This window comes from Schistocerca americana, chromosome 7, assembly GCF_021461395.2.
Source record: "Schistocerca americana isolate TAMUIC-IGC-003095 chromosome 7, iqSchAmer2.1, whole genome shotgun sequence".
Taxonomy (NCBI): domain Eukaryota; kingdom Metazoa; phylum Arthropoda; class Insecta; order Orthoptera; family Acrididae; genus Schistocerca; species Schistocerca americana.
In genome coordinates, this window is record NC_060125.1 from 94,688,643 (window position 1) to 94,708,837 (window position 20,195).

Here is a 20,195-nt window from a genome sequence, read left to right on the forward strand (position 1 = left end):
CCAGTATTACTAATACCGAACAAAAAATACTGAAATCTTTGCAGCTAGAGTTGTTTATATGTTAGTACACTTTATTAAGTGATCAATATAAAAGGATGGTAACATTTTTGCAGTGGAATACCAAAGACAAAACAGTGTTAATAAATTCGTGCTAAAAGAACTAGGGAAATCTATTTTTAATTTATTTGTTTTATTAGCACATAATTATCACATACATGTTAACTGTGTTATAAATCTAATCTATTTGAATTTGCTGAAAGAAACTCTCCAAGAATTGAGATACATCATTTGTAGTTACTCTGTGTGCATGGCAAGTAATGGGGATGATGAGAAGTAATGTCACTACAGTTTTGTCTGTTATGGTTGAAAAAGACCGTAAATTATAGGAATGGGTTTTCTTAATGCACTCAACTTCTCCAATTAACATGGTAATTTTTTATTTGTTGTAAGCAGAAACAAATTACTCAGGTGACTTGCAGTGCTCCGTGTGGTAAGCGCTTGAAACACTAGATGTTCAAGCAATACAGCACTATCAGGTTGTCCCCTGATGATGCTGCTCTGTAAGGGAAGGTACAATCATTGAACAGTTGTAAGAAAAGAAGTGGACAAAATTTTCACTCTTTGTAATAAATGGCAGTATCACTCCTGCTTTTGAAGTGCATATCAAGTAGGAATCACAGCAGACACAGATTAATTCAGAGATTCACTGGTAATATTGTGGCAGATTTCATAGCTTCTACAAAAGTGTAGTAGTGATGATTAGGATGTGATCACAGTAGCACCAATATTGGTGGGTTTTGTCTACATCGATTGAAGATGGCCGATCTTTACAAATCAGTACACCAGTATGTGCACAGTCTCAGTACAACGGTTTCCATCTCTAAATGTACAGATCTTGTATAACGGTCAGCAGAATTTGAACCAGTTTGTTTTCTTTGGTTGAATTGGGCGACATTTCAGTGTGAATACTTAGATTGTGAGAAACATACAAGAAAGAATCAATTTGTGGCATCCTTAGCATGAGATTAATCATAATATTGACATATCTAGGAATCTATTGTTTTGAAGTCATTTGTGAAATGCAATCCAGTATTTTTCTTATAAGATTATTTTAATTCCATTGTCATTTCTAATCTGCAAAATTATTTTTTTTTTACTAGCTATGAAATATATCTTACCTATAGGTAAATTAAAATTATTTGCTTACAATTAACTGCTTGCCCAAATCGATGGATGTAGGTGATTTGTGGGCAACTTCAATTAAACAAATTTGTCCTGCAAAATATATTACTGCACCTGGTATGCTGTGAGATAATACACTGACCAGTACACTAGTAGAATTGGCATCAATAGATTTATAGAACAAGGTATTAAATAGAGTGAATTAGAAAAAAGTTACTATATGGGCATGATTAGCCTTCTTTTGCTGAAATGCATTTTCTGAAGTTTGATTGCTTTTCACTGTCACCACGAGTCATTTCAAGTACGTCGTAGAAAACATGTATTAGACCATTTATCTCTTCATTCTCTTAAAAAAATGACTGGTTGTTCTAATAACTGAGGAAAGTGTGTGATGAATGATATTGGTCATACCGTGACTGAGTCATCAGCTGATGTTATCAGGTGACCTCTGGCAATAGCATCATGATTGCAGTCTTAGGCAACTCAAATGGCAATCTTTGCAAGCAAGCCATGTTGTTCTTGCAAAACTCTGTTGAATAAATTCAGAGAAATGCAGTTCAAGGGAGACTGGGTGACAGTTTGCTGCTGGCATCATATATCTCTTGTAGGAACCATGAGAATAATGTAAAAGAGCTAATGACACATAAGGAAATGTATACACAGTCATTTTCCCCGTGTGTCATATGTGAATGAGATAAGATGTAAAATTCCTATTATTGGTATGAAGAACCCTCTGCCATGCATTGTATAGCATCTTGGAGAGAATGTATGTAGATGTAGAAACTTTTACACTGCACTACATGGAATAACCAGATTGAAAACTGTCAAGTGCAATGAGGGATTCACTGTTGGAGCACAACACAGTATGAAGATAGTAGTAAATACAACACTAGGAACAAAAGTAACCTCTATTGTACACTTAATCTTGTGTAGTAAGGAGAAAAGTGTGCTCCCTAGGATACTGGCATGTAATGAAACTGTGACATTCAGTGAACACAAGTACGTGTGTTGGCCACTGACTTTTGTGTCCAACATTTAGGTGGTGGTTCTGAATGTCATGGATGCAAAGTCATTTGTTGTCCAGCATTGAACTGATGATAATAGGTGAACTATGGCTTTTATTGCCTGACCCTAGAATCTGCAGTTTTCTTATCAACATATTGTTGGCCACAACAGTTTACTCGAGCAGTTTTAGATTCCCTCATTTTGATGTATGCATGGCATGATCTTTGGTGATTGGGCATGTGAATAGTCAAGTGCTTAGATGATCTTGTGGAGGGTACGTACAACATGTTTAAGCTCCCACTATCTGTCAGTGAACAAATACAATTATTCTGTGTGTTTTGCTTATCTTGCATTTGCTTGCCATGCTGACAACCAGTACACAGTCTGAAGAAATCGTGCTCATGTAACATATCAAACTATTTCAAACATAAGGACAAGAGCACATCTTTCCACCACTGAAACTGTCTCTGATTTGACTGCTGATGAATGGATTTCCATTTGGTGTACTGAATGACAGCTGTCTTTAAGTGTTTATAGAAACATGATAATACCCATCAAAAAAGAAGCACATAGAAGTGTGTGGTAAAAAAAGAACCACATAAAAGTGTGTGATCACTTCTTTAGTTTTGTAGCAGTGTTTGAGATCTTGATGGGAAATGTTGAAGGGATTCAGATGTGCGGAGGTAAGATCATAGGGAGTTGCTGTAGCCCATACTAAAGTATAACAGTGGTGCTCAAGGGTCTAAAATAGGGATCAATAGAAGAAAAGCAGTGCTATTCCTTGGAGCGTTAATAGTTGTGGTAGACTGTGCAATAATTCTATTATACCCAAAATGTAGCACTCAGAAAGATCACAAAGGTAAAATATATTATGGCGTGTACCGAGGCATATGGCTGACCATGCCTAAATGAGATAAGAAAATGGGATGTACAGGAGCTTGTGCCTTGGAGGCGTTCAGTATGTAATGCAACACTTTTTTTTCTGAAACCAAGTTGGTTTTATTCAGGATTCCCATATACCATATTATTCTCCACTCTTTTTGGCTATGAAATCCTATTTTTCAACATAATCTCCGTTCAATGTGATGACCTTGTACAAGATTTCTGGGTGGGCCTTTATGCCCACTTATCACTCCACTGGTTGAAGTTGGAGTCAGTATCGTGCTGTGTCAATAACCTTCCCATCATCCATATACTACTTCCCACAGAGTGCATCCTTCATTGGGACAAACAGATGGAAGTCAGAAGGTACTGTAAGGTGGATGAGGAAGAACAGTCCAATGAAGTTTTGTGACCTCCTCTTGGATCTGCAGACTCATGTGAGATCTTGTGTTGTCATGTAGAAGGAGAAGTTTGTTTGCATTTTTGTGACAACAAACATGCTGAAGTCATTTCTTCAGTTTCCCGAGGGTACCACAATACACTTCAGAGTTGATCATTGCAACATGAGGTAGGACATCAAACAGAATAAGCTCATTAGAGTCATAGAAGACCATCGCCATGACTTTACCAGTTGAGGGTGTGGCTTTGAACTTTTTGGTCAGAGGGGATGTGGTCTGGTGCCACTCCATGGATTACCTTACCCATGTTTCATCACCTGTGATGATGTTTGACAAAAATTTTTCACAATCAGCTGTGTGACACACAAGCAGTTGTGCACGGATTCTCCTTCGTTGCTCTTGATAGTCTTCTGTTAGAGGTGAGGAACATGGTGCCACATACCTTTTAGTACTCCAACTGGTGGACAAGTATATCAGCATTACCAACAGAGACATGAATTTGAGCAGCGAGGTGTTTGATTGTCAATCCCTTCGAATGAGTGTGTCCACACTTTCCAACATTGCAAGAGTTACAGCTGTGTGCAGGCATACACCACATGGGAAATTGGACAGGTCTGTGCGGCCTTGTTGCGATGACGACAGATGCCTCGCCCAATGACTCACCATGCTTATGTTCACTGCCAGATCTCCATAGACATTCTGCAAGTACCTATGAATATCTATGATTCTCGGATTTTTCGCCAAAAGAAACACAGTGACAGATCTGTGCTTGAAATGTGCCTCCATTACAGGTACCATTTTGAAGGCCACGTATAGTGCCAACACCGATCAGAGTTTCAAGAAACTATAGGAGCTGAAGTTGGAACATTCCATGGTGCCCCACAACAAATGCCACCTTTTTTCAACTGAAATTGGCTGAAAAAAATGTGTGTTAAACACCCTTTGTGTGTGTGTGTGTGTGTGTGTGTGTGTGTGTGTGTGTGTGAGAGAGAGAGAGAGAGAGAGAGAGATTGATTTTCTTTCTGAAGTAAGCATAATTTATGTAAAACAATTCAAAGCAAAGACATGGAACTAAAAGTCGAACAGCTTTTCATGATATGTGAGAAAGTACTTTACTAAACAGTCTTCCTTTATTTTAAAATGAAGTTAACTAGGCAGGAAATATGTTGGTATAATAATTCATAGAACCACAACATATGCAAATCATTGTGTCCAGAGTAATTGTTGTTGTTGTGGTCTTCAGTCCTGAGACTGGTTTGATGCAGCTCTCCATGCTACTATATCCTGTGCAAGCTTCTTCATCTCTCAGTACCTACTGCAACCTACATCCTTCTGAATCTGCTTAGTGTATTGATCTCTTGGTCTCCCTCTACGATTTTTACCCTCCACGCTGCCCTCCAATGCTAAATTTGTGATCCCTTGATGCCTCAAAACATGTCCTACCAACCGATCCCTTCTTCTAGTCGAGTTGTGCCACAAACTTCTCTTCTCCCCAATCCTATTCAATACCTCCTCATTAGTTAAGTGATCTACCCACCTTATCTTCAGCATTCTTCTGTAGCACCACATTTCGAAACCTTCTATTCTCTTCTTGTCCAAACTGGTTATCGCCCATGTTTCACTTCCATACATGGCTACACTCCACACAAATACTTTCAGAAACGACTTCCTGACACTTAAATCTATACTCGATGTTAACAAATTTCTCTTCTTCAGAAACGATTTCCTTGCCATTGCCAGTCTACATTTTATATCCTCTCTACTTCGACCATCATCACTTATTTTACTCCCTAAATAGCAAAACTCCTTTACTACTTTAAGTGTCTCATTTCCTAATCTAATCCGCTCAGCATCTCCCGATTTAATTTGACTACATTCCATTATGCTCGTTTTGCTTTTGTTGATGTTCATCTTATATCCTCCTTTCAAGACACTGTCCATTCCGTTCAACTGCTCTTCCAAGTCCTTTGCTGTCTCTGACAGAATTACAATGTCATCGGCAAACCTCAAAGTTTTTACTTCTTCTCCATGAATTTTAATACCTACTCCGAATTTTTCTTTTGTTTCCTTTACTACTTGCTCAATATACAGATTGAATAACATCGGGGAGAGGCTACAACCCTGTCTCACTCCTTTCCCAACCACTGCTTCCCTTTCATGCCCCTCGACTCTTCTAACTGCCATCTGGTTTCTGTACAAATTGTAAATAGCCTTTCGGTCCCTGTATTTTACCCCTGCCACCTTCAGAATTTGAAAGAGAGTATTCCAGTTAACGTTGTCAAAAGCTTTCTCTAAGTCTACAAATGCTAGAAACGTAGGTTTGCCTTTTCTTAATCTTTCTTCTAAGATAAGTCGTAAGGTTAGTATTGCCTCACGTGTTCCAACATTTCTACGGAATCCAAACTGATCCTCCCCGAGGTCCGCTTCTACCAGTTTTTCCATTCGTCTGTAAAGAATTCGTGTTAGTATTTTGCAGCTGTGACTTATTAAACTGATAGTTCGGTAATTTTCACATCTGTCAACACCTGCTTTCTTTGGGATTGGAATTATTATATTCTTCTTGAAGTGTGAGGGTATTTCGCCTGTCTCATACATCTTGCGCACCAGATGGTAGAGTTTTGTCATGACTGGCTCTCCCAAGGCCATCAGTAGTTCTAATGGAATGTTGTCTACTCTGGGGGCCTTGTTTCGACTCAGGTCTTTCAGTGCTCTGTCAAACTCTTCACGCAGTATTGCATCTCCCATTTCATCTTCATCTACATCCTCTTCCATTTCCATAATATTGTCCTCAAGTACATCGCCCTTGTATAAACCCTCTATATACTCCTTTCACCTTTCTGCCTTCCCTTCTTTGCTTAGAACTGGGTTGCCATCTGAGCTCTTGATATTCATACAAGTGGTTCTCTTCTCTCCAAAGGTCTCTTTAATTTTCCTGTAGGCAGTATCTATCTTACCCCTAGTGAGACAAGCCTCTACATCCTTACATTTGTACTCTAGCCATCCCTGCTTAGCCATTTTGCACTTCCTGTCAATCTCATTTTTGAGACGTTTGTATTCCTTTTTGCCTGCTTCATTTACTGCATTTTTATATTTTCTCCTTTCATCAATTAAATTCAATATTTCTTCTGTTACCCAAGGATTTCTATTAGCCCTCGTCTTTTCACCTACTTGATCCTCTGCTGCCTTCACTACTTCATTCCTCAGAGCTACCCATTCTTCTTCTACTGTATTTCTTTCCCCCATTCCTGTCAATTGTTCCCTTATGCTCTCCCTGAAACTCTCTACAACCTCTGGTTCTTTCAGTTTAGCCAGGTCCCATCTCCTTAAATTCCCGCCTTTTTGCAGTTTCTTCAGTTTCAATCTGCAGTTCATAACCACTAGATTGTGGTCAGAATCCACATCTGCCCCTGGAAATGTCTTACAATTTAAAACCTGGTTCCTAAATCTCTGTCTTACCATTATGTAATCTATCTGATACCTTTTAGTATCTCCAGGATTCTTCCAGGTATACAACCTTCTTTCATGATTCTTGAACCAAGTGTTAGCTATGATTAAGTTATGCTCTGTGCAAAATTCTACAAGGCGGCTTCCTCTTTCATTTCTTCCCCCCAATCCATATTCACCTACTATATTTCCTTCTCTCCCTTTTCCTACTGACGAATTCCAGTCACCCATGACTATTAAATTTTCGTCTCCCTTCACAATCTGAATAATTTCTTTTATTTCATCATACATTTCTTCAATTTCTTCGTCATCTGCAGAGCTAGTTGGCATATAAACTTGTACTACTGTAGTAGGTGTGGGCTTCGTATCTATCTTGGCCACAATAATGCGTTCACTATGCTGTTTGTAGTAGCTTACCCGCACTCCTATTTTTTTATTCATTATTAAACCTACTCCTGCATTACCCCTATTTGATTTTGTATTTATAACCCTGTAATCACCTGACCAAAAGTCTTGTTCCTCCTGCCACCGAACTTCACTAATTCCCACTATATCTAACTTTAACCTATCCATTTCCCTTTTTAAATTTTCTAACCTACCTGCCCGATTAAGGGATCTGACATTCCACGCTCCGATCCGTAGAATGCCAGTTTTCTTTCTCCTGATAGCGACGTCCTCTTGAGTAGTCCCCGCCCGGAGATCCGAATGGGGGACTATTTTACCTCCGGAATATTTTACCCAAGAGGACGCCATCATCATTTAATCATACAGTAAAGCTGCATGTCCTCGGGAAAAATTACGGCTGTAGTTTCCCCTTGCTTTCAGCCGTTCGCAGTACCAGCACAGCAAGGCCGTTTTGGGTAATGTTACAAGGCCAGATCAGTCAATCATCCAGACTGTTGCCCTTGCAACTACTGAAAAGGCTGCTGCCCCTCTTCAGGAACCACATGTTTGTCTGGCCTCTCAACAGATACCCCTCCGTTGTGGTTGCACCTACGGTACGGCCATCTGTATCGCTGAGGCACGCAAGCCTCCCCACCAACGGCAAGGTCCATGGTTCATGGGGGGGTCCAGAGTAATATGAACAACTATAATTCTAACCCCACGTGGAACAGGCTTATTTTTCCATTCTTGTTGTTCAATATCCTCTTACAATTATCTACTTTGCATATGGTGCTGGATGAAACAATATTGTGTATTAATACGAGGGCGGTTCAGAAAGTAACCTCCGATTGGTCACAGTGCGGGTTGTGGGGGGAGTAGTGACACCATCTGTGCGTTCACGCACTCAACAGGTCAGTCGCCATCAAGCCGTGGTCGAGTGAACGTCGTACCTGCGCTAGTTTAGTTTTTGTGGCAGTTTGAAATGTGTGCTGCAATAGAAAACCCCGCCAAATGTGAAGTGCGTGCTGTCATAAGGTTTTTTACAGCCAAAGGATATTCTGCAGCAGCTATTCATCGTGAGCTTTGTGCCGTGTACGGACCAAGAGTTATGAGTGAAGGAGTTGTCCGTGAATGTGGGTACGTTTATTTAAAAGTGGATGAGAAAACGTTCATGATGAAGAGAGGAGTGGTAGACCATCATTGGTGACTGACGAACTCGTTCAGACAGTTGATGCAAAAGTTCGTGAAAATCGACGTTTCTCAATGTCGGAGTTGTCTACTGGTTTTCCACAGATTTCTAAGACTCTCTTGTACGAGATAGTGACAGCAAGATTGGGTTACCGTAAGTTCTGTGCACGATGGGTGCCCAAAATTCTTACCGACCACCACAAAACTCAAAGAATGGCCCCTGCATTAGACTTTCTGTCACGTTATGAGGACGAAGGAGAACCATTGTTAAACAGAATCGTGACCGGTGACGAAACCTGGATTAAGTACGTGAACCCTGAGACAAAAGAACAATCGAAGATGTGGGCACATTCAAATTCGCCTACCAAACCATGAAAAGCCTCGCAAGATTTTTCTGCCAGAAAGCTGATGGGAACGGTGTTTTGGGATGCCAAAGGGGTGTTGTTGGTTGAATTCATGGAACGTGGTACGACCATTAATCAAGACGTGTACTGTGAAACAATAAAAAAGTTACGACGGGCTATACAGAACAAACGCCGTGGTATGCTGACTTCCGGTATCGTTTTTTTGCACGATAACGCCCGTCCTCACTCTGCTCGCAGAACAACGGCCCTTCTTGAGTCCTTCAAGTGGGACGTTATCAACCATCCACCTTACAGCCCAGACCTGGCGCCAAGTGATTATCACCTCTTCATGCATTTGAAGAAATGGCTCGGGTCACAGCGGTTTGATGACGACGAAGAGCTCAAAGATGCGGTCACAGGCTGGCTCCAGGCACAAGCGAGTGATTTTTATGCAGAATGAATTTCAAAGCTTGTGAAGAGATACGATAAGTGCCTCAATCGCTATGGAGACTATGTAGAAAAATAGTGCAAAGATGTAGGTGTAAGATGTATATATTAAAATATTTTTATTTAACTTGGTGTATTTTTTTAAATCAACCGGAGGTTACTTTCTGAACGGCCCTCGTAATATGAAACTTGAGGCCACAGATTAGTCATCCTCCTGCAGGCAGAGAAAACTAAAGTGTTATGTAGTGAATCCAAGCGGAAGTATTACTTTTCCTTCTCTGCATAAGTACTTGGTGAAATGTGGTGATTGCATTTGCTGATGAAATAATACTCCTCAAAATACTCATAAGCTGCATTACGTTTTAAGCAGTACTGACATTTTTAAAAGTAGTATTGATGTCTCTTTTACTGCTAATTATTTATTGTGTTTAAATTAGTGGTATTTTTGCAGGAATATAGTTGAACAAATAAGGCGTGTGTTTCCTGTCCTTTACTTTTAATTTTATTTTGCTTTCTTTCATTGGATGAATTTTGCTTTGTCTCATTATCATCTATAGCACAAGTTGACAGTATTCTACGTTTTATGTGGAAAGTTCTCAGTATGGCTACTGTGTAAAGTTTCATAGGGTGTTCCATCCATTCCTTCCTTTTCCATTAGCTGCATGATACACAAGAAACATGCCTTCTCGTGAAAGCTTCTGTATAAGACATAGAATAATTGTACCTGTAGTGGATATAAATTATTTTTTTTTCTGTGGTTGCTGCAGCTCCCTGGCACATATGCTTCCAGAAATTTTGTCATTAACGTTTGTAAAACACATTTGGCACATCACAGTATGTTCTATTGGGCGCAAAAATAAAAGCTACTTTCCTTATAAAAAGTTTCATGCTCACTGAATAAGCTTCAGTTACTTCTGTTTCTTTGCAGTACCTCCACCAAAATTCTATGCACAGCTAAACCCAGTGCAGATAAATTTTGATTTACATAGTTGTGTATGGGCGAATGCATTTGCGCTGAATTTGTATCAGTCATTATTGACTGCAGCTGCTGCTCAAGACAACGTGCCGGACCTTTTTTATGTTGATGTGAAACTAGAAGCTATAAAAATAAAGGTTGGTGAGTGCTTACTTTACATTGGTTCTTAGTAATTTTGTAAAAGCTTTTAGGGTGTGGATTTAGGAGGATTGTTTACTTTACTTTACAACATTACAGTTACATTTTCTTTTATTAATCTGATACAATGATCTTCACTTCATTTCAACTTTTTTTTTTCATGCGTTTGTAATATGCATGTTTTCTGTTATAATTTTCTTTTATGAATCTAATTTTTGCAGCTGTTTTACCCCCTACTTCAGAGATGAATAGTGTTATGATTTGCGTGTATGAAATCAAACTATTCCTAGAAAATAGCATTATACTTTATGCTGACTGTAAGCAAGTAGTTGTGTACATATTGTTTTTATGTTGTCTCTGGTTTGTATATAAATACAAGAGCAACTATTTAATTGTGCAAGTACAGATCAGAAATTATTGTGCAGGAAACCGTATTATCTTTATTTACAGTACAAAAGTGCTTTCATAATTTTTCCTGCAATGAAATGGAATTAACATTAGTTACACCAGAGTAAAATAGCATGTTCAGACAGAGATTGTTTGTTAGATGAACAACTATGGTCTTTATCTCCCTCCATGAGTGAATTCATTAAATTGTAGTAAATTGGGATTATCTAATGCAAGTTATAACTAATTTTAACACAGGTACAAGAAAAAGCTGATGTAATTGGAATTTTGTCAGCCCCCTTTGCATGATGGTCTAGGTGTTAAAAATAGAAGTGCAATCTAGAGTGGTGTTGTGTTGTAGTGATGGAGATGTTTTGGTAAGCTGCTTACGGTGCACTGTTTACATTTCTGAATATGATACTGTGCTATGGGCATGGCTGGTAGAGAATCTTATGAATTAAATAAATCTCTGTACTGAACTAACAGTGTCTCCATGACTGATCAGTCACTACCCTTTAAGTTTCTAACCTGGCTACATAATGCTGATGTGCTGACAGTTTGTATCTCTGTGTTTTCAGTCTTCTTGTCCATGAGATCCAGACTGACAACAGATACATGTGCCCTAGTATCTGTTAAAATCTTGTATTTATTTATCCAAGCTATCAAGCAACATTCCATATTTTTACAGTACTCCAATTCACTGGGAATGCTTCCTGATGGAAGAAACATTCCTGTTGGCATTTCATTGTTTCTTTTTTGTATTGTACTTGCACTGTTTCCTGGATTCACAAACCCAAGCCTTATCCTCATACTGCTGCCAATTATAACATTGTGGTTGGCAACACTGTGCCTTTAAATGTCCCTGCTGACCACAGAATATCTTCCATTCAGTGTGCTTGCACTGTCCACTTCTTGTAAATGTGTAGCAACACAAAGTGCAGTGGCCAAAGCCTCAGGGTTTGCCGTTTGTACCCATTAAAAAATTTTGGATGTATCACTCTGAGAAACACATCCAGCACTCAATTTCCTGCTTTTTTTGAGCAATGCACTGTCTGCATCTGGTTGGTGCATCAGCTCACAAGTCTGCTTATTAATCTTGCATATTCTGTTAGAAAATTATTCCAGTGTTCCATTAACTTTCTGCATTAAACTATTAAGTTTCTCCCTAAAATATGGAGCACTGTTCTGTTTTCTATATCTCTGATGCTTTCTGTGTTGAACTATTGAGTTTTTCTATATCTCTGATGCAAACACTCTGCTAACTCACTGAATGTGGATACTTTATGAAGCACTTTGTGGTATTGTTTTGAATTATTTCTTGAAGTCTTCAGCAGCCATTCTCTTTATTTCCTGTATGATTGTACAATTTCGGCCCTAGGCCATTTTCAAGTATTTTATGGATGAATTTTTTTTGTAACAGATTATGTCATACACATGAGAGATACGAGAAGAGATACAGGTTTTCACCTCACTCATGATACATAACTTGGCCATCCATGAGTATGTTTCATCTGACCAACTTCTTAACGACGCCATGGCTAATACGTGATCTATAAACACAGTTGTTTCCTCAGAGTAGGGAGTTATTAGATTTGAAGCTGAAAAATCAATAAATGATGAAGAAGCACTTAGCAACTGTTTTAATCTCGCACAAACCTGATTGAAGCCGTTATTTTGTCAGTAAGGGTTGCTCTTGTTGCGTTAGCTATTTGTTAAGTGTTTTCTGCTATTCATTATCCTCCAACAATTTAGAAACTTGCTCTGTAAGGACGTCTATCACCTTGTTAGTACTAGCTGCCTGTATTTGTGCCATGTTTCTGCAATTTACCTTTCCCTCTTTTACACGAACCACACTACTGTTATTTCTGGCAATAATTCAGTAGCCACAGTTGCAAAAATAAAACAGTTACATTTAATTCCTATGCCTAATTGTTAACAAACAACATTCTGAACAATTGTCTGCTGTGTGACTGTATATTTTTTACAAGTAGTACATGTTGCTTTTACAGATCTGTTACATAGTGCGTAATGTCCCGTTAACTTGCAGCTTTTTCAGAGTGCCGGAACAAGATTTTCTTGCCAACTGTTGGAAATCCGCCAGTTCTCTCAAAGTCTTTAAGTCCTAACATGGATATAACAAAGCTTACACATTTACTTTTGAGAGCTAATGACAAAGGGTTTTCTGTGACTCAACCTCTGTGACTGATGCTGGTCTTGGTATGCTGGATCATGGGAGGGCATCCAACTCTTACTTATTCTGTGCTGGAGAACTTCTGTTCACCAGTTTGTAGTGGCCTCACTCTGCTGGGCTGGAGACCTCTACTAATTTGTCAGGATGCAGACCTAGGACCTGTGTGGCATTATTAGAAGCATTAAAACAATATTGAAAACCATTCCATCTGTTACTGAAGATACAAGTCATTGCTGCTTCTTGTGCGTGGACTGTTAGATGCATAATCCGTAGAAGAATCTGCTGAACTCAGTAGTGAACCTATGGCTGCCAAGGGCAGTGCATCAGCTTGGATTCGAAGTTGGCTCTCTGACGTGGTGGTTTTGCTGCCCGCTGGTGAGGTAGGCACACCCTTTCAGTAGTTCTTGTTTTGGAGATGTTGGTAATGAAGATGTGTGTGCTTTGATTCATACGCCATTTTGGGCAGCTCTTTATCGCTCCCAAATCACTGCACATGGCATCCTCATAGGTGAACCACAATGTTGGATTCCTTGTAATCAGGCTGAATGCTGAACCTAGCCTGCCAGTACAGTGGGCCTTCTGCCCCGTATGACACTGGAGTTTAGAGCAGCTCCTGCCCTGAACCAGAGTCATGTTGGTAAACCTTTGGTCTACCCATCAGTGCTGGCTGCTGTGCTGTTATCAGTGGATGCAGGACTCAATCAGCTGTGGCTTCAGCTTGCTGATCGTTTCATAGGGCAGCAAGTGCAAAACTAACACTAGAACAGTCTCACACACAAGATGTAACATACCATAACCAAAGAATTGAGTGTGAATGACATGAATACCATCAAACCTACTGATGGAGTGCCAAAAGATAGTGAGGGAGGTGTATTTATGTCACCGAGGAGAGACTCTGGTCTGTGACGTCATTTGTAATAACCAAATTGATTTAGCTCTTCCCAAGTCATCAGTGGTCTTCAGTTCTGCTACATTTTCATAATGAGTTTTTTATAGGGCCTTTAGTGCTTAGTCAGATTCTCACTTGTCATTGTTGTGTCCTATCTAGTGTCTCTTGTGTAATTTTGGGGGTGTAACGAAGGCAGTTTGGTGTGTACTGTTCTAACCACTTTTGTTGAGTTGCTCGCAGTCTCTCTTAAGAGTTGCTAGGTGGCTGTTTTTCCTGGCCCAGAAATGGTGTTGGAATGTTTACACGTACCAGCTTGTGACTGGTGAGACTTCTGCATGATTGTGTAATGCCAGCTGTTAGAATAATTTTTACTCTTGCGTTCTTTTACCAGTTTCGTCATGTAACATTTGTCATGAATTTTACCCTTTTCTATCTGGTTGGTTAACTATCTTAGATATTTACATTTACATTGAACCTTTTGTTCCTAGGATTACAAAAAATCTTAACATAGCGTAACATTATTTTTACATTGTACTCCAAAAATCTCTTGCTTCTTAGAACGAATCCATTCTAAAGGAATTTTGTAAATGGTTGTTCCCTTTGCGTGATTTGTTCTCTTTCTGAGGCAAAAGAATACAGCACAAATGAAAGTTAGATAGAGGAAATAGAGAAGATCCAAAGGAGAACAGCACATTTTGCTATGAGTTCATTTAGTAAGCATGAAAGTTTCATGGAGATGCTCGGTCAGCTCTGGTGATAGATGCTGCTAGAGAGGCATTCTGCGTCACAGTATGGTCTACTGCTAAAATTTCAAGAGTGTACATTCCTAGAATAATCAATAAATATATTGCTTCCTCCTATGTATATCTCAGGGAAAAACCACAAAGATAAAATTAGAGATTAGAGCCCACACAGAGGCTTAGCAGCAATTGTTCATCCTATGAACTGTACACAGCTGGAACAAGAAAAGGAAGAAGCAACAGTGATTCACAAAATACCTTCAGCCGCATACTATAATGTGGCTTGCAGGATGTAGATGTAGAAGTAGAAATACAGTAATATCCTTTTGTTTGGTGTTTCTAATGGTAGAAGTTAGCTTGCCATGGAAGTGGCCCTTAGTAGTCATAATCATATTCAATAATTAAAAAATAGGCTACTTAGATATAGCAAAACTTAATTTTGTTTAATTTACTAGCTGCTTCCAGTTTCATATTTATATTACGTGGACCTGGATCTTTGCTTTTCTTTCCATATTTCACATTTTTGTGCACTTCATCAGGTGTTATGATGGAATGCCCTCTTATGTCCAGTCTTCATGCACTGTTTATTGTAAGAAATGAGGCCTGTTCATCCATTTTTCAATGCTTATTGGATTAATCTCAGTGTAAAGCTGTAAGGAAATTAATCTTCATTAGAATACGTTTATTAACAGGGTGATTATAATTGAAGTGAAACTTTCAAACCGCTGTAGAAATAACACCACTGGCCAGAATGACGTCAAATTGCAACGGAATAGTATTAGACAAGGGTGACAACATATGGCAGAAGAAAAATAAATAGTTACAAAATGTAGCAGTAGATGGCGCTGCAAGCATCATAATTTAATAGTGGTCGACTACAAGTGACAAATGAATTGTACAACAATGCTTAAGGTGTACGTTTGATGTTAAACATACTTTTCTACTCACTGTGCATGGGTGTACAGATGTTATACTGTTAGTTATGTAAGCCCATCCACCAAGGCAAGGTCATATCACATTGGATGAGAAAAACGAGTTTTTAATTGTCCTGGGGCAAAAAACCGCATAAAAAGCATCAATCACATTGGTTTTTAATTGCTCTGAAGCCAAAAACCTTATAAAAACCTTAAGTCACATGGGTTTTTAATTGTCCTGAGGCCAAAAACCACATAAAAACCAGCAATCACATTGGTTTTTAATTGTCCTGAGGCCAAAAACTGCATAAAAGGCATCAGTCAGAATCAAATTGGATTATTAATTTCCATATGACTGGCGCAAAACATGTCAATATGCTGTCCACCATTTTCTGCAACAAGTTGAAATCAAGAAACAGCATGTTCCACAACTGATCAAAGTGTTTCTGGTGTCATGTTCAGAATATGTTGTGCAACGCATGCCTTTAGTGCAGCTAAGTTTGCAATCGGAACACTGAACGCAACATCTTTCAGATAGCCCCACAGCCAGAAGTCACACACATTAAGATCAGGTGATCGGGACAACCAGGCTGTAGGGCAATGGTGGCTGATAATTTTAGCATTTCCAAAATGGTGCTTCAGTAGCTGCTTAACTGGATTTACAATGTGCGGAGGTGTGCCATCTTGCATAAAAATGATCCCATCCATGCTGTTGGAGAGCTGGAATGACGTGGTTGCACAAAAGACATTCATAGTGCTTACCAGTGACAGTACAGGTAACATGAACCAGAAGCATCTGTCTCTTTAACAAAATATGGCCCTATGATAAGTGATGCCAAAAACTTGCAGCACATAGTGACCTTTTCAGGGTGAATTGGTGCTGGTTGATTTGCGTGTGGATTTTCCGTTGCCCATATTCGACAATTCTGTTATATGCTCTTAGATGTAAGTGGGCTTCGTCTGTACACAAAATCTGCCATGGCCAATCACTGTCCACTTCCATTTCAGCAAGAAATTCTAAAGCAAAGGTCTTTGTTGCTGGCAGGTCAACAGGAAGCAACTCGTGCACATGGTTAATTTTAAATGGATAGCAAAGAAGGATGTTTCATAGCATTTTACACACCAAGCTCCTGGGTATGTCCAATGTTCGCACTATTCTCCATGCACTACACGTTTGCACACCACCACTCGTCTCCTCCTGCATTGCTGTGGCCACTGCTTCCACTGACGACGTGTCAATTTGTTTCCTCCCTCTACCAGTTTGCACATCAAAAGAACCCATCATTTTGAATTTCTGAATGATTTCCTCCAGAACCATGGAAGTCATTGGATCAATGCCTTTTTTCAAACCCTTCAGTGTTTGGAACTTCTGCAGAGCAATGTGTGCACAGTCATCATTCTTGTAATACACTTTAAAAGCAGAGCACAATTCTGCATTGAGACAGTCATGCCGAATGATGCAGACGCAAAAGGAGGAAAAGCCATGTACCCGGTGCGTTTGTACCAACTTCAATGGGTCGTGCGCAGAACAGGTGTTTTCATTTACATATTCTGACACATACAGCACTATCTGTTGATCAATTTACACGCCCCCCCCCCCCCCCCCCCTTTTCTGCCATACGTTTTCCCCCTTCTCCAATAATATTCCGTTGCAGTTTGATGTCATTCTGACCAGTGGTTTTATTTCTACAGCGTTTTGAAAGTTTAACTTTAATTATAATCACCCTGTATATCTTGTGTTCTTCTTGTCTTGAGGATCTTCTACATTTTGCACTGTAATTTCTGATGTTTTTATCTGTCTCCTCCATCTTTCTGCCATGCCTCTTTCTAGGCTTTATTGTTTATTGTTCATATCCTCAAAGAATGCAATGTGAATGTTATTTGCTCTGTAATCCTGGAAAGTTGTCAGTGTTCCACCTGGAATGAGCTGACAGAGAAAACACACTGAATCGTATATTGAGGGACTCGTATTAAAACCAACAAAAGATTGAGGTCTAGTCTGAGATCTGGATCACATGGGTTTGATAAAAACTTTTACATCGAACTGCAGCTGAGTACTTTTGATAGTTAGTTTCCTTCATCAATAAAATTGTAATATCAAGTGAAAAGTAGGAATCACTTTTTTCCATGTTGCAACTTGTTGCACTGTCGTGAAGCCATTGTGAAAGTTATTTTAATATAGTTTATACAGTAACCTAGAAACTGGAAGTCTCTCATCAGGGTGCTATGTACATTAGTATTATATGAGAGAAATTGAGACTAAAACTATTTTATGACTGTACTAAGGCTGCTGTTATTATTTTAAAACTGACTGACAGAGTTACATGTGCTCAGGTTCTTGTGGACACTGGAGGTGTCGAGTACCGTAATCAGCGAGACCGGCCACGTCTTCTGCAGATTCAGGTGGAACGTGCATCAGTTACAAATATACGCAGTATGGAACATAGCTCACGAGCAGATCTGGCTAAATGTGTGGATGTTCTCCAGTCTGCACCATTGTTCTACGGTGCCAGTTTTCCTGCTATCCCTTCTGACAAACATGTTGTAACAGAAAAGTTCTTGAAGCATTTGGCAGGTAAGTTTTGCACATATCCAGTGGGCAGCAAGAAACTGCATAAAGTAAATACAATGTAAGTGTGGATACATATGACTGGTCAGTCAGGCTTCTTTTCAATAAGTAATGATCAACCATCAGTTCCCATCCTGAATTTCCGTTGCTGTATTGGCGCAGATGAAATAGATCTCTTTATTTGTTTCTACACTTTAAGTATCTCGAAATGTGTGCTGCTAGATATTTGGTGGTTAAGATTCATTTCATTAGTTGGCGGTGCTGTAATCTATCAGTGTTGGTTTACAAAGAAACTATTACATTTCAGTATTATGAGAAGAAAAGGTGCTACTCACCATAGAGTGGAGATACTGAGTCACAGAGTGGCATAACAAGATTTTCACACGTAAAGCTTTAGGCCAATGGCCTTTGTCAACAATAGACACACACATGCACACAGACACTCAGGCAAATGCAACTCACACACATGACTGCAGTCTCAGGCAACTGAAACCATGCCGGCCAGAGTGGCCATGTGGATCTAGGCGCTACAGTCTGGAACCGCGTGACCTCTACGGTCGCTGGTTCGAATCCTGCCTCGGGCATTGATGTGTGTGATGTCCTTAGGTTAGGTAGGTTTAAGTAGTTCTAAGTTCTAGGGGACTGATGACCACAGTAGTTAAGTCCCATAGTGCTCAGAGCCATTTGAACTGAAACCACACTTGCCTGAGACTGAAGTTGTGAGTGTGAGTTGCAGTTGCCGATGCGCGCGCACGTGCGCGTGTGTGTGTGTGTGTGTGTGTGTGTGTGTGTGTGTGTGTGTGTGTGTGTGTGTTGACAAAGGCCATGGGCTGAAAGCTTTAAGTGTGAAAATCTTGTTGTTGTGCCTATCTGCGATTCAACATCTCTGCTATATGTTGATTAGCAACTTTCCTTCCCATAATATTGTTACATTCCATCCTGGATTTTCCATTGTTTGACTACTACATTTCATTATGTGGAGGATCAACACTTAAGAAGAAATACCTGCAGGAAATGAATGTCCAGTTTCCACTCAGTTTGCAATAATTTTCTAAAAATATTATCTCCTTGTAGACAACTGCGTCATTTTCATTTTCCTCTTTCAGGGAACACTTATATTTTTAAGGATTTCAGTATCTTTATTAGGCAACTCGATAATTTTATTTTTAGAGTTTGTAATTTTCCTAACTTCTACACATTGATCTTTCATACACTACTTCAACAAATAGGATAGTTATTCCTAAATTTGGAATTGAGCTTTACCAGTCTCCTATGAAACCAAATACCGCATTGGTCATAAAGCATCCCTTCTCAATTTTCCTCCCACAAAAGTACAATATCACAGATATGTTAGTGCCACCTTTATTTCAAATGGTTTGAGTCAGTAAGTATTTTGAGAGCAGCTATATCTAACGTGAAACATAACCCGTGACAAGACATACTTAGAAGATAAACAGCACTGAACAAAAAAATATGAAGGTATCAAACATTCTAGAGGGTTGTCAGTAACAACAATAAAAGACAATGATTTCTAGACAGTACTCAACATTTATTTCCACAGTAATATTTATACAAATATGTGAAATAATCTGACATCATAAACTGGGACATGGTTTAATTTATCAGAGAGTATATCAGACAACTCATCAGAAAAGAACCTGCCAAAGTCCAGATCCAGGCATGAGTCCAGTAGCAGCAGATACAGACAAAGTCCAAATAGCACATTGAATGCTGCACAAACACTCTCACAATTCGTTATAAAAGGCACACTGAGATCTCTTCAAAATTCTGGCATATATAAACACTGAAGTGGCCTTAAGTGGCTAATGACAGTCTGTAGCCAACCTGTCGTTAGTTCCGGGAACCAGCTTGTGTAATACACTGCCACAGACCACGCACCTTACACTAGGCAACTCACAGTAGCCCCATTAGACATTATATCATTTATGCAGATCACTTATGTACTTTACATATCTATATCTAGCAAGGTTGCTTGATTCTTATCCCCTGAAACTAGCGCAAAGAATCAAAAGTGCCCTGATATGAAACTTCCTGGCAGATTAAAACTGTGTGCCCGACCGAGACTCGAACTCGGGACCTTTCCCTTTCGCGGGCAA

General features: G+C 39.4%; 1 protein-coding gene across 3 annotated transcripts in view; it reads left to right on the forward strand.

Annotated features, from left to right (window-relative positions):
* Positions 1-20,195, forward strand: part of LOC124622447 (UHRF1-binding protein 1-like) — a 442,870-nt gene that overhangs the window by 187,404 nt on the left and 235,271 nt on the right. For all 3 annotated transcript variants that reach the window (XM_047148146.1, XM_047148147.1, XM_047148148.1), the window contains exons 9-10: positions 10,203-10,387; positions 17,844-18,084. In XM_047148146.1, coding sequence (XP_047004102.1) covers positions 10,203-10,387; positions 17,844-18,084 — 426 coding nt within the window. The remainder of the gene's footprint in view (positions 1-10,202; positions 10,388-17,843; positions 18,085-20,195) is intronic.